The sequence below is a fragment of the Anas platyrhynchos genome, chromosome 12 (assembly GCF_047663525.1).
Source record: "Anas platyrhynchos isolate ZD024472 breed Pekin duck chromosome 12, IASCAAS_PekinDuck_T2T, whole genome shotgun sequence".
NCBI classification, from domain to species: Eukaryota; Metazoa; Chordata; class Aves; order Anseriformes; family Anatidae; genus Anas; species Anas platyrhynchos.
The window spans coordinates 12351090-12363643 of NC_092598.1; the positions used below are offsets into that span (position 1 = coordinate 12351090).

Consider the following 12554-nt stretch of genomic DNA (forward strand, 5'->3'; position numbering starts at 1 on the left):
ACCTGCTCCAACTCTGATTTATTGAACATTACAAAATACTCTGCATATATTTTCACATTAAAACAATATTCTTGCAAATAAGATAGTAAGTCTCGAGTCGTTTGTGGTGCCCATGGCTACGTAAAACACTGACCCAGCTAGAGATTTAGTATGGCCCAATATCAGAAATCAAAACCGGAATAAGGCATACAAGAAATGCAAAACTATATAAAATCCTTTTAAAAACCTCATGCTGCAGCTGGTAGGACGGGTACTGAGCTCAGCCTTCGCTGAGCCTTGCTAGCAGTACCTGAGCTACACCATCGTGCCCGCCCTACGTTGGGCTCATTCACCCAGTGCATCTAAACATCCCCTTGGCACCTGCTGTCTCAGCACCCCCAGGTAGATGATCACACAGTTATTTGCTTGCTTTTGGCTTTTAACAGCCCAAAAAAGAAGCATTCTGCACAAAGAGGACATCCCCAACCCTCCCACATTGCCTGGACCGTGGGGTCTCCTGCGCCCGGCTGTCCCGCTGACCTCCGAGCTGTTCTCGGGGACTGATTCTTGTCCCTTGGGGTCACAGCAGGACAGGATCGCTGTGTGGGTCACCCGATCCCACCTCCCTCTCAGGAGGGACCCGGGGTGGCTGGGAGGCAGGTGGTGGGGACAGATCTTTGAAGATGCACTCAGCTTTCGCCCAGCTCCCGACCTACATTCACACCCCCTGCTCACCCCCTCGTGCCGTGACCAGCCGCAGGCAATTGGAGGGACTGGGATGCAGGCAGGATGAACACCAAGGATGCTGTGCAGGGCCGCTGCCTCCCCACAAAGCCAGAAAGCTGAACACGGCAGCTACGGGGAGCACATCCAGACAAGAGGTGTGAGGCTGGCACAGCCGGTGGGGTGCTGGAACAGTTCCTGTGCGTACGCAGCCTGGCTCCCGGTGGAGCCAAGCCCCAGGAGCACTGCTCCTAGTCCTGAGAAAGTCATGGCTTTGCCTCCACGGTGCCTCCAAAACCCAGGGGAGACACAGCTGCCCTGGAAAAGGAGTCAGTCTCTGGTCTCCCAGCTGAGGTCCGTGCATGCTCTGAGCAATCGGCCGCCTGGAAGCCGCCGGCTTGGTGCTGGGTGTGGGAGGACTGTTGTGCACCAGCCTCCTCCACGGAGCCAAGATCAGGCGCTCGCACCCACGAGCAGCCCCCAGCCAGGACCCCCACACCTCCAGGTGGCACAGCCGCAACGGCGTCAAGTCCGGCTGGGATCCCACCTCCAGGAGGAACATCTCCGGCCTCCCAGCACTGCGAGGATGCGAGAGGGAGACCAGAGAGGAAGAGCGAGGTCTGGGAGGCTGTGCCTCCCCGGGAGGATGAGGCTGGGACCTGCTACGGCAGCATCAAGCCCGTTTCTCCACCACCAGGAGGTGATGGAGCTCATGCAGGTGATGGACCATCAGCAGCCCCAGGAGCACCGGGCTCTCGGCCGCTCCTGGAGTTAGAGGAGACACACACAAGCTTGACGAAGCGAGAGGGCAGAGCAATTGGTGGGTCTCAGCCTGCCCCCAGCCCCTGCCCCATCCGTGGCACGGCTCAGATGTGGCTGGCCCTGCTGAACATCAGCCGCCGGGGCTCGGCGGGGGGCAGCGCCCTGCCCTGCTCCTCCGAGGCCATCAAAGGCTGCAGCTCCTGCTGCTCCACGCCGTCCGGGCTGCTGTCGCTCAGCGACCTGCCGCTCTTCGAGACGTGGCTGGGGAACTGGAAGCAGGAGATCTGCTCCGGCATCGCCTGGCTCGCCGACTGGGGCTGCTCCTCCAGCACGGGGCAGGCGAAGCGCCTGTGCTGAGGTCCCGTCTCGATGCCCGGCGGGGAGGCGATGCTCTCCAGGGAGGAGATGCTTTGGTTCCACGCTTTCTGCATATCCACTGGCACGATTTTGGTGGTCTCCGAGGAGACGTAAACAGCCAGGTCAGCCTGGTCTCCTTTCCACGGCAGCTCCTTCTCTGCCAAGGTGGGCGATGGCGGGATGATGCAGGGGCTGGGGCAGACGTCCAGGCTGCCTGGGGACACAGAAACAAGGAGAGTGGAGGATATTGTGTGGCTCCTGCCCTCTCCCTGAGCCCTGCAAGCAACGACTGCCACCAAATGGGAGCCTTCCCAGCTGGCCCAGGGGTGCAAGAGCCACCAGGGAGGCTCTGCTGTGCCTCCAGGGCCACAGAGAAGAGCGATTCTCCTATCCATGCTCTGCTGACTTTGGTTTTGCACAGCCCAAGTCAGCTTTGCTCTGCAGGCGGAGGAAGGACGAGCTAGCCAAGCAGCTGCCCTGCTGGGTGTGGGAGTGCCGGTGCCTACCAGGGGTGGCCTTTCCCTGCAGGACCTCATCGGTGGCTCGAGCGATGAACACGATCCCTTCGTCGTCCTCTCTTTCTGTCTCTGAGCTATCGCTCTCCTCCTCCTCGGAGCTGACCATCACCAGCACAGGAGCTGCAGCCAGACAGGGGGATGCATGGGGACCGGGCACCCTGCAAACCGACCCCCTGCACCCACGGGAGAAGGACCTGGTGCCAGCACAACCCCGGTGCTGCCGTGCCTCCGAGCTGGCAGTGGGCAGGCACAGCGTGCTGACCCCCTGCAGGACCCGGGGACATCGCCTGCCACCAGCCTCACCTGCCTCCTGCCAGGGGACACCTCTGTGCGTCCTCCCGTTGGGTGCGTCGCTGGTCAGAGAGATGTCCTTCTGCAGAGTGAGAGGGACCTGGCTGGGACCTGCCCTGTGCAAACCCCAGCGCTGTCCCCAGGTGGCCCTGAGCGTGCTTGGAAAAGAAACTTTCAGCTCCTCCGGGGCTCAGGACCACATGGGGCAGCTCTGGTGTGATGGGGACACGGGGACATGCAGCACCCATGCAGGTCCCATGCCATCTGGGCACACACACAGGATGGAGATGAGGTGCTGGGGGGGGACTCTTGGAGATGCCCGTTGGCTCTGGAGATGCCGAAGCCCTGCAGCACCTCATCTACCCCCTGCAGGACCTCTCAGCGAGGCCAAACCTCACAGCTAGTAGGGGAGCAGCAGTTTGGGGACCGCTTGCCTTCTTCCTGCCCTTTTCCTTCAGCCTGGCTTTGCTCTTGGAGGAGCAGATGTTGTGCTTGGTGGACTTGAAGGTCTCCAGGCGCCTCTTCATGTTCTGCCGGAAGATTTCTTTATCTTGGCGCTCTTGTTTATCTGGAGAGATGAAGTGACGGCTGTAGCTGGCCTTGTACTGGCCGAGGGAGAGGCAAAGAGACACAGGATGAGCAGCTGGCCCCACGCAGCGTCCTCCATCCCCGCTCCTGCTGCGGGCGCCGTGGCCGGGGAACGCTCACCCGCCTGCGGGGCTTGTAGAGGCTCCCTCGCAGCACGTGGTGCATCGCGGCGTCCTCCTTGTCCCTCCGGCTCCGCACCGTGTCGATCACCTGCAGGTCCAGGCAGGCACCACTGCCGCTCTCCCTCCTAGGGCAGATGGAGCATCCCGATGGATTGAGCCCTCTCCGGAGAAGGGGGAGGCTGCAGGGGTCCTGCGAGCGCCACCCGGGGACTGGGGTTCGAGGGGGGAGCTCGTACTCACAGCAGGTTTGTGACCGATGACTCCGACATGGACGTGCGGCTGGGCATGGAGGGCAGCGCCAGCTTGGCGGCCGACAGCACGTGGCCACCCTGGGGGGGACAGGAATGGGCTGGGGGGGGTGAGCCCACCACCATGGGCAGCCCGTGGGGACCGCCACGCCGCCAGCCCCCTGCCCAGCTCCCGCCGCGTTTTCCCCCACCTGGTCCACGAAGCTGATGGCATCGCGGATGTTCAGCTTGTAGTAGACGTCCCAGATCTCGTCCCGCAGCCTGTAGGCAGATTTCCTCATCAGGAGCTGGCTCAGGTACTTCTTGTCGAACTGCTCCCACCTGGAGTGAAACGGAGACACGGGCGGTGGAGCACCCACAGCGGGCAGATGGGCTCGATGGCCGGGGGACTTCTGCCCGTGCAAGGCCAAGAGCATCCAAAGCATGGTGAGACCTGTTGGGAGCAGGGCAGGAGCTGGTGCAGCTGCCCAGCTGGAGCTTCCCCTCCAGGAAGCAGGCTCTCTGCATCCTTTTCCTGTTGTGACGCCGCAGATAAACACTACCAGGGTTTAACAGCTCCCTCCTTGGTGTCCTCCATCCATGGGGAGGTGCAGTGCCTTTGTGGCCACCACAGTCCCGCAGCAGCTCCTCCACCCCCTCCACCTGATGGCCAGCGGAGCAAGACACTCACTTGTCCCGCCAGTAGTGGTAGCCGTGGTGTCCCACGATGTCCTCCACCGCCGCCAGGATGTGGTCGAAGGCCTTGAGGGAGGAGAAAAGGGTGAGAGAGGTGCAGAGAGACCCAGGATTGAGCACACCCGGCCAAGCCGAGGCCACGCATCGCTCTCGCCCTGTCCGGGCAGCGTGGGGGGCACCTACGTGCTCATGCAGCTCCTCGTTCAGCGTGGGCTTGTGGTGGTCGCTGCGCTTCACCTTCAGCCACGTCACCAGGGGCTTGATGGTGAGGCCCTGGAATGGCAGGAGAGGGCAAGGGAAAGACTGGGAGGGCGAGAGGGTGCACGGCTGGGGCACAGGAGCAGAAGCAGCATGAAGTGACCGGGGACAGTGGCTGCGACAGCCGCGTGCACCACAACCAACCCGACCTGCTGTGCTTTGCACCTGGCTGATGGCCACCCTGGGGACCTGAAACCTGGAGGCTGTGTCCCACAGCATGCCCCCCCAGACCCCCAACCCCAGGCTCACATCCATCCATCCATCCATCCATCCATCCATCCATCCATCCATCCATCCATCCATCCATCCATCCACGGTGCGGCTCCCCGCGGGCAGGGGGCCCATCCTCACCTGCACGATGACCGTGAAGAACACCACCACGATGGTCGTTGCCACGAAGTAGTCCTTGGCTTTCACCTTGTCCCTGTCCAGCAGGATGACCAGGGCGAAGGCGACGGCTCCACGGAGGCCACCGTATGACATGACCACCTGGTCGATCCTGTCCAGGGGGATGAGGCGAAAGCGATTGAGCACGTAGGTCTGGAGGACAACACCTGGGAAGAAGCAGGACATGAGCCTAGGACACGGGCTTGCTCCTGGAGATGGGGTACCCCTCTTTGGGATGAAAATGCTGGCCCAGCAGGACTGACTGACCCACAGCTCTGAAGAGCAGGATAAATAACAGGGTGCCCAGCACCAGCGCCGTGTCCCACGCCCACTTGGAGGTGTCCACAGCCGACATGCCCAGAAACATGAAGATGATGGTCTCTGAGCTGCTGGCCAGCGTCTTCATGGTGTACTTGACGGTGGTGCGGGACTTCTGCGAGATGTTGGCTTCCACGTACTTCTTGCAGCAGATCCCGCAGAAGGTGACTCTGCAGAGGGGCAGAAGGAGCTGTCACGACCCCATGGTGGGATGAGGAGTGGGTCTGGCTGCTTCTCAGAGCTTCAGCTTTGTTCTCCCAGCCCCCGGTACTCACGCCAGGATGGCGGAGAGCGAGACCATCTCAGCAGCCAGGTACGCGACGTAGGCCAGGAGGAAGACGAAGAGCGGCTCGATGATGCGCACGCGCTTGGTGAAGCGTGTGATCAGGGCCAGGAGGAAGGCGAAGAGCAGCCCCACGGCCGTGCCCCCCAGGCTCACCAGGAAGAAGGAGGCTGGGGGGAAGAGGCTGGATCGCACCCCTGGGGCAGGCTGCAAGGAGCAGGCCCCACGCTCCCACCTGCGTCCCCACCAGAGCATCCCCTGAGGATGGGTGATGGCTGGGACAGGCTCAGCACCAGCCCACGGTACAACTCGTCCCCGTGCCCCAATGCCAGAGGAAGAGGTGGAGGGGCTGGTGGGGCTCATACTCACCTACCCCCTTCACGTAGTCCGTGGCATGGATGTGCGCCGGGCCCAGCTCCACAAAAGAGTTGAAGACCTTGTAGAGCACCTGCAGGGAACGCAACGTCCTTTGGGGATGTCACCCAGCCTGGGGGATCCCCGTGGGCTGGGACATCTTTCACTACAGCAGGTTGCACAAAGCCACGTCCAACCTGACACCGAACCCCTCCAGGGATGGGGCACCCACAGCTCCGCCGGGCAGCCCGTGCCGGTGCCTCGCCACCCTCATCGTCATCAGGACATTGGGGTCCCCCCTAGCTCCAACTCACCACGGTGACGGCGTCGTTCAGGAGGGACTCGCCGAACACGATGATGAAGAGGGTCTCGTTCACGTGGACCTCTTCAAAAACGGCCAGCACTGCCACCGGGTCCACAGCCGAGATGAGGCTGCCGAAGAGCAGGAAATCCATCAGCCCGGCTTCCACGCCTGGATCTGCTGGGACAGACGGATGGAGATGAGGCAGAGCATCCTCCCCAGAGCCCCTCTCAGTGGATAAGGTAAGGGTCAGGCCTGTCCCCTGTCCGCTCCTGGTGTCTCATCTGCCTCCCTGAGCTCTGAGACCTCCCCAAGGGGCTGTGGGGCCTGGCTCGTGAGGGGAACGGGGCTTGGCCATCCCCTTCGGTGGTTCCTCTGGGCTCAGAAGGGCTCAGAGGATGGCCTGGGCCAGCCAGGGCCAGCAGCTCCAGCCGAGGACAGGGAACACGGCAGTGAGCCAGCAAAGCTAGCCAAGGTCGGCGACAAAAATAGCAAAGACATGAGTCAGCCCAGCGCTGAGCAGGTCCCGTTCGTCCTCCACGCTCGCTGGTCCTGCCAGAACATCGCTCCCAAGAGCTGGGATCCACGCCAGGGCCGGGCAACGGGCTGTAAATTCAGGGTGCCTTGCATCCTCCCACCCAAATTTTGGGGATGTAGCCCATGCCAAGCAGCCCTCAGCACCCACCCATGAGCCCGGCCTGGTGCAGCCCCCAGAGCGCGGTGCCGGTGGTGAAGGAGTTCCAGAGCGTGCCCACCACCGCATAGGTGAGGATGGCGCCGATGTTGTCGAAGAACAGCCGGCTGGGCATGAAGTAGCCCGAGTCGAGGACGATGGGGGGCAGGAGGAAGAGGAAGAACATGTTGGGCTCCAGCTGGTACTTGGCTTTCTTGGCCACGGCCAACACGATGCCCCCCAGGCCCAGCCCCAGCAGGATGAGGAGGCAGCTCTCCGGCACGACGGACGTCACCTTTCTGGACAGGTGGAAAACTAAAAGGAAAGGAAGAATGGGAACATCAGCCAAAGGAGCACACGGACAGAGCATCCTGGACCCACAGGAGCCACAATAGGGTTGGCTGGTGCATGAGGGACCCCAGGGTGGGGACAACGGAGCACCTAAGGACGCTTTGTGGCCACGTGTGAGCAGGAGACCTTCCAGTTAGCTGGCCACAGGAAACCCCCAGGTCAGCACTGCAGGTCCCTGGCTCCCTCTGCTCCCAGGCCACTGCCAAACAAGCCAAGCAGCTGTGTATTTCGCTTTTTTGGCCTCTGGTATCTGTGCTTAAAGGAGAACAGCCTCACGGAGCATGCTCACGGTGTCGCAAGCAGCGCTGGCTGCTGCTCAGGCATCCTGCTCACAGGGACGCGTTACCCCTCTCGGAGACGGGGATGCTCGGCCCCGGTGACGGGGTGACCTTGTTTGCAGCCGGCTGAGCACACGAGTGGAGCAGCACAAAAACCCCTGCAGCCTCCTTGCCAGAGCACCGGGTAACCTGCCTGCATGCAAAAACGAGGCGCGTGAGAGCTGCGCTGCCGGAGCTGCTTCCAGTAATCAGCTTATTCCGTCTGAGGTTCGGAGCAGACCTTAAACGGCCACGAAATGGGAAGTGGTTTTTTGGAGCAAGCAGATCACGCCTTCGTATTCACGTATCGGCTCTGCAGCAATGAGCCTGACAGCAGGCACAAGCCCAGGGATGTCACTCCAGCCAGCACCGGGGACCTGCCTTGTCCCCACGGGGGTCCTGGGTAAACCCAAATTGTTCCAGCTTCTTGGCGACCCCAGGACCAGCCCCCTGTCCTCGGGCACCCAGCAGGTACAAGGGACACCAGAGCCTCCAAACCATCACTCAGCTGCACGCCCAGCCCTGCTGCCACCCCAGACCCCAGTCCCTGAAGCTCTCTGGCTGGCTGAGAGGTGCGCGTGGCTTGTGCCAAGTCACCCACCAGAAGGAAAGCTGTGTTGTGGTCCCACACCAACCCTACAACACAACTGCTCCTCTCCTTGGGAACGCCCATGGACGGACCACAGGTCTACCTAGCCCAGGGTCTTGTCTCTAGTGGCGTAAACCTAAAGGAGCTCAGCTTCCATGTCTCTGCTGCTCGTGCCTTCTGCTCTGAATGCCTCCCGGTCCTTCTCCATCCTGCATGGGACCAGTCCCGGTGTCCCTGAGATGCGGACACCTTGAGCACCGAGGTCAGGGCCTCCTGATGCTCCTTACTCCTTCCCTAACACCTCCTGGTGAATCTGCATTCCTGCACTGAAGCAGGACCCTGAATTAAATGAGATAATTCAACATCTGAGATCTACTTCCTAAGCAGAAACAACAGCTCGGAGCCCACCGCCGGCCATGCGGGACGAGGGCTGTTCCTCTCACTGACACCTTCGCAGTGACCTGCACACCTCCTTGGCACAGCCACCCCGGGGAGCCCCGGCACTGCCCCAGGAGGGGCAGAGTGGTGGTACTGGGATGGTGCCGACATGGGGACCCTCCAGGCACAGCCAGCAGAGCTCTGCAAACCTCTATTCACCTTCCACACACAGTAGACTGCCCCGGCTGGCCGGAGAGCTGCAGAGATGCCGTGGGGACGTGGGAGGGCTTGCAGCTGCCACCAGTCCCTCTGCCCCCAAGTGCCAAAATAACAGGCAAAGAAGGGAGCAGCTTCGGTGGGAGAAACCCTGCCTGCACAGCCGGGGCACGGGAATGCTGGAGGCTTCATTTGCTCTGCACGCTGCCGCCCTCACAAGCGAATCCCAGCACACGAGCTCCTCTGCAGCACGGGCGCAGCGAGCGGGGACGGGTGGCAGGAGCTCTAATTTTACACCCGCTAGTCAAGAATTTCAGCATTAACGTTCCCACAGCAACGGTAACTTAGCCACATGTGAATTAACTTCGGAGCCATAATCCGCGCTGCTTGAGAAATCCACAGCACGGGATGTGCCAGCGGGAGGACTTGGGGACAAACCCTGCTCCATCCCTGCAGCGCCCGGGGTGCCAGCGGGGACGGAGAGAAAACCAGCAAGAGATGCTTGTGCTGGAAGCACTGGGGCCAAGGGACCACGTGCTGCAAGGAGAAGAGGTGGCGACCTGCAGGAATGCTGCTGGGTGGAAAAATGCCCGTTTGCTGCCAACCCGTAGGGGCCCAGCAGCACTTTCCATGGGTGCAGAGCAGTTTGGGGCGCGATGCTTATCACCATTTCCTCCTTTCGCTCTTTCCCCAGAGCAAACAGAGCTAGAGAGGCCGCAAAGCCCGGATGACGCCTCGCTGTGCAGGAAGGCAACACCCAAAGCGGTTTTCTCCGCCCCGGGCATTTGCTCTCTGCTGGCTTGGGGCACCCCAGCATCGTGACGGCTTCCAAGAACAAGAGCCTCCAGTGTCACTTCCCCACCACACGGAGCCGGGGCCGCTTCCTCCCCTGCAGTCACAGGGCTGTGAGCTGGCAGCCCAGCACCGCAGCGGCTCTTCAGCACCAGCCCGCGCCCTGCACCCAGGGGACCCTCGTCCCCATGTCCCCAACCTCCTCTGGAACCCACCAAGGCACTCTGGGGACAGCAGGTGCCACCTCAGGGCGGTTGGTGGCCCTCCTTGCTGCTGGCTAGGAGCACGGGGGGGATGTGACAGCCTGGAGCTGTGGGACACCCAGCTGGCGTGTCACCACAGCCACCAAGCAGGGGATGGCAGTGCCCACTGAGGGCGTATGGGGTGGCAGCAGCTCAGCTCGTGGCATGGGGAGGGGAAGGCATTAAGGGAAGTCCAAAGAGAGCTTGCTTTTAGATGTCTGAAAACAAGAAGCAGAGCCAGGACTGCTTTCTCTGCTCTTCTGCAGGAGAGGCGCACTCAGCAGCTGGAGGTGGCACAGCCGCCGGCGGAGGGTTGTATTTTTAAGCTCATGGCGTGCCTTAATTTATTCCTTGCAGAGCTTTCGCTCTTCCCTGCAAGAAGGCCGCAGGAGGAGAGGAGCGCAAGGTCGAAACCCATGGTTTTGGTGATGCTGGGGGCAGGCAGAGGCCGGCTGGCGGTGACAGCTACGGTCTGCCCTGTGCCCTGGGAGCTCCCACTGGTGCCCAGCTGCCCAGAGACCTCCGTGCCCAGCTCCCAGCCCACATTTCCTCCTGAAGGCAGAGCCAGCACCAAACTCAGAGCGTGCCCACTCCCCATACCCGCTCCTACGGCTGTGCCCCGAGGAGGACACCCGTGCCCAAGGTCACCAGTTTGCCCCTGGAGCCCACTCTGTGCCCACCAAGCCCACGGAGCTCCGGAGTGACCCGGCACCTCCAAACCCATCCCGGTGCCGGGGACGTGGCCTCGCTCCCAGCCCCACCAGCAGCCTCCGAGCCCCACCGCACCTCCTGGCCGGTGGCTCCCCATTGCTGTGCGACCCTCTCCGTCCCCCATCATCACACCCTCCGTGGGCCACCACTGTGACCTGTGCCATCGCAGGGCGACGAGCATCACCCCCTCGTCCCTGTGCCCCCCGCGGCCACCCCTTTGCGCCCCGGGACCCCCGGAGCCGCCTCCCTCGGCGCGCAGCCGGTGAGCGGGGCTCGGGGACCGCGGGGCCGGCACTCACCGATTTTGGCCAAGCTGGCCACCAGGATCCAGGCGGCCACCAGGCACGGCACCTGCACCTCCTGCCACTGCCACCGCAGCAGCTCGGCCCCCGCCGGGGGAGCGGCGGGGCCGGGGGAGGCCGCGGGGCCGGCCGGGGGATGCATGGCCCCGGCGCTCCGCCGCTCCGCCGCGATGCCGGCCCCGCCGCGACGTCACCGGCAACGGAGGGGGACAGAGCCCGGCCCCCCCCGCCGCCCCCGGGACCGCCCAGCCCCGCCCCGGTGCCGCCCCCCCCCTCCCCTCCCCGCCCCGGTCCCCCCCTCGCACCCCTCGGTGCCCCCGAGTCCCCCCCAGCCGGTGCCCTCCTGCGGCACCCCGATGGATTCCGGGGCTCGGGGGGGGCGGGAGCAGCCTGGGGGCACCGAGATGGGGGTCCCCGGGGGCACCACGGCCACAGGGTGCCGGCGGGTGGGGTGTCCCTGCCCCTCTGCGCCCCCGGCTGGCTGCTGGGACCCGCACCGGGCTCCCCAGGACAGGTTGGGCATGGGCACCTTGGGGAGCCCAGGGAAGGGGCGCGAGGAGGGCCTGGAGCCTCCCTGTAATTAGGGAGGGGAGGCCAGGAGCTGGGACCCTCAGCTGGGGCGCAGCAGCCTGAGGGACCCCATCCATGGATGCGTGAGGGCGAGGGGCAGCGGGCACCAAGTGGAGCACATCAGGAAGTGTTTCTGCCCATGGCTGAGCGCAGGCACAGGTCACCCAGAGGGTCCGCGGGGTCTCCATTATCAGAGGTCTCCAAACCCACCTGGGCTTGGTGCTGGGTGGCCCTGCTGGAGCAGGGTGGCACCGGGTGACACCAGGAGGTCCCTGCCCACCCCAACCCCTCGTGCAGCAGCCGCACCTCCTCTGTCTGGCCCAGCACAAGCAGCAGCAGCTGCAGGAGGTTGCAGCAAGCAGCTTTCTGCTGCCACCCTCCTGCCAGCAGCCTCCTTCCAGGGACAGCTGCTCAGCCTCATCCTGCCAGGGGCTGGCTCTTGTCACCCGGCCTGTGCCAATGCCCCGACATCTCCGCTGGACTCTCTCCAGTCCTTCTTGTACTGGGAGCCCGCTCTGGCACTGGTGCCTGGACCTGCTCTCGTGCTCCCTGCCCTCACCCCACCACCCCAGCTCTCACCCAGGGCCATTGCTGTATGGCCGGGCTGTGAAAAGGAAAGCAGCATCGCCCCAAATTGTCCGTCACCTTCCTTCCTGCTGCCAGAGCAGAGGGTGCAGCACTGCCGCCCACCCGGGTCTCTGTCCTGGGCGAGGATATTCCCAGAACATCCTGGGGCACCCCAAACATCACTGCACACTCTGAAAATCCCAAAGCACTCAGAACATCCCAGAGCATCCCAAAGCACCCAGAGCATCACGGAGTACTCTGGGCATCCCTGCACAACCCAAGCATCTTGGGGCACCCGGAGCTTCCCTGCACACCCCAAGCCTCTGAGATACTCTGAGCATCCAAGAGCACCCTGAGCATCCCTGTGCACCTGGAGCATCCCAGAGCACCTTGAGCATCCTCTGGGGTATCCCAAACATCCCTGTGCACCCAGAGTATGCTCTGGGGTATCCGAAGTATCGCTGTTCACCTGGAGAATCCCAGAGCACCCTGAGCATCCCTGCACACCCCAAGCATCTTGGGACACACAGAGCATCTCAGGGTACCCAGAGCATCCCTGTGCACTTGGAGCATCCCAGAGCACCCTGAGCATCCTCTGGGGTACCCCAAACATCCCTGTGTACTCAAAGTATGCTCTGGGGTACCTGGAGCCTCCCTGTGCACCCGGAGCATCCCAGAGCAC

At 63.0% G+C, this 12554-nt stretch overlaps 1 protein-coding gene across 2 annotated transcripts; it reads right to left on the reverse strand.

Annotated features, from left to right (window-relative positions):
* SLC9A5 (solute carrier family 9 member A5) lies at nt 1-10944 on the reverse strand. Of its 2 annotated transcripts, XM_027465940.3 has the most exons (16): nt 10733-10944; nt 6850-7152; nt 6178-6341; nt 5879-5957; nt 5502-5679; nt 5176-5396; nt 4873-5075; nt 4447-4536; nt 4259-4329; nt 3780-3909; nt 3581-3669; nt 3339-3465; nt 3065-3235; nt 2643-2712; nt 2328-2459; nt 1-2035 (listed from the first exon to the last, which is right to left on the reverse strand). In XM_027465940.3, exons 1-16 carry the CDS (start codon nt 10875-10877, stop codon nt 1569-1571), a joined length of 2640 nt encoding a protein of 879 aa, XP_027321741.2. In that variant the 5' UTR covers nt 10878-10944; the 3' UTR covers nt 1-1568. The 2 variants fall into 2 exon arrangements, with proteins under 2 accessions (XP_027321741.2, XP_071900014.1); XM_072043913.1 differs by lacking the exons at nt 6850-7152; nt 10733-10944 and having other exon boundaries at nt 5883-5957; nt 6178-6246.
* Between the last annotated feature and the right edge of the window lie 1610 nt (nt 10945-12554).

What these genes read in the sequence shown, in the direction of transcription:
- SLC9A5 (XM_027465940.3), bottom strand. Translation starts at nt 10,877, where the DNA reads ATGCATCCCCCGGCCGGCCCCGCGGCCTCCCCCGGCCCCGCCGCTCCC. An exon ending in TCGCTCTCCGCCATCCTGGC is followed by an intron (nt 5,397 to 5,501) that starts GTGAGTACCGGG and finishes GCCCCTCTGCAG; the next exon opens with AGTCACCTTCTGCGGGATCT. An exon ending in ACGAGGAGCTGCATGAGCAC is followed by an intron (nt 4,330 to 4,446) that starts GTAGGTGCCCCC and finishes TCCTCCCTCAAG; the next exon opens with GCCTTCGACCACATCCTGGC.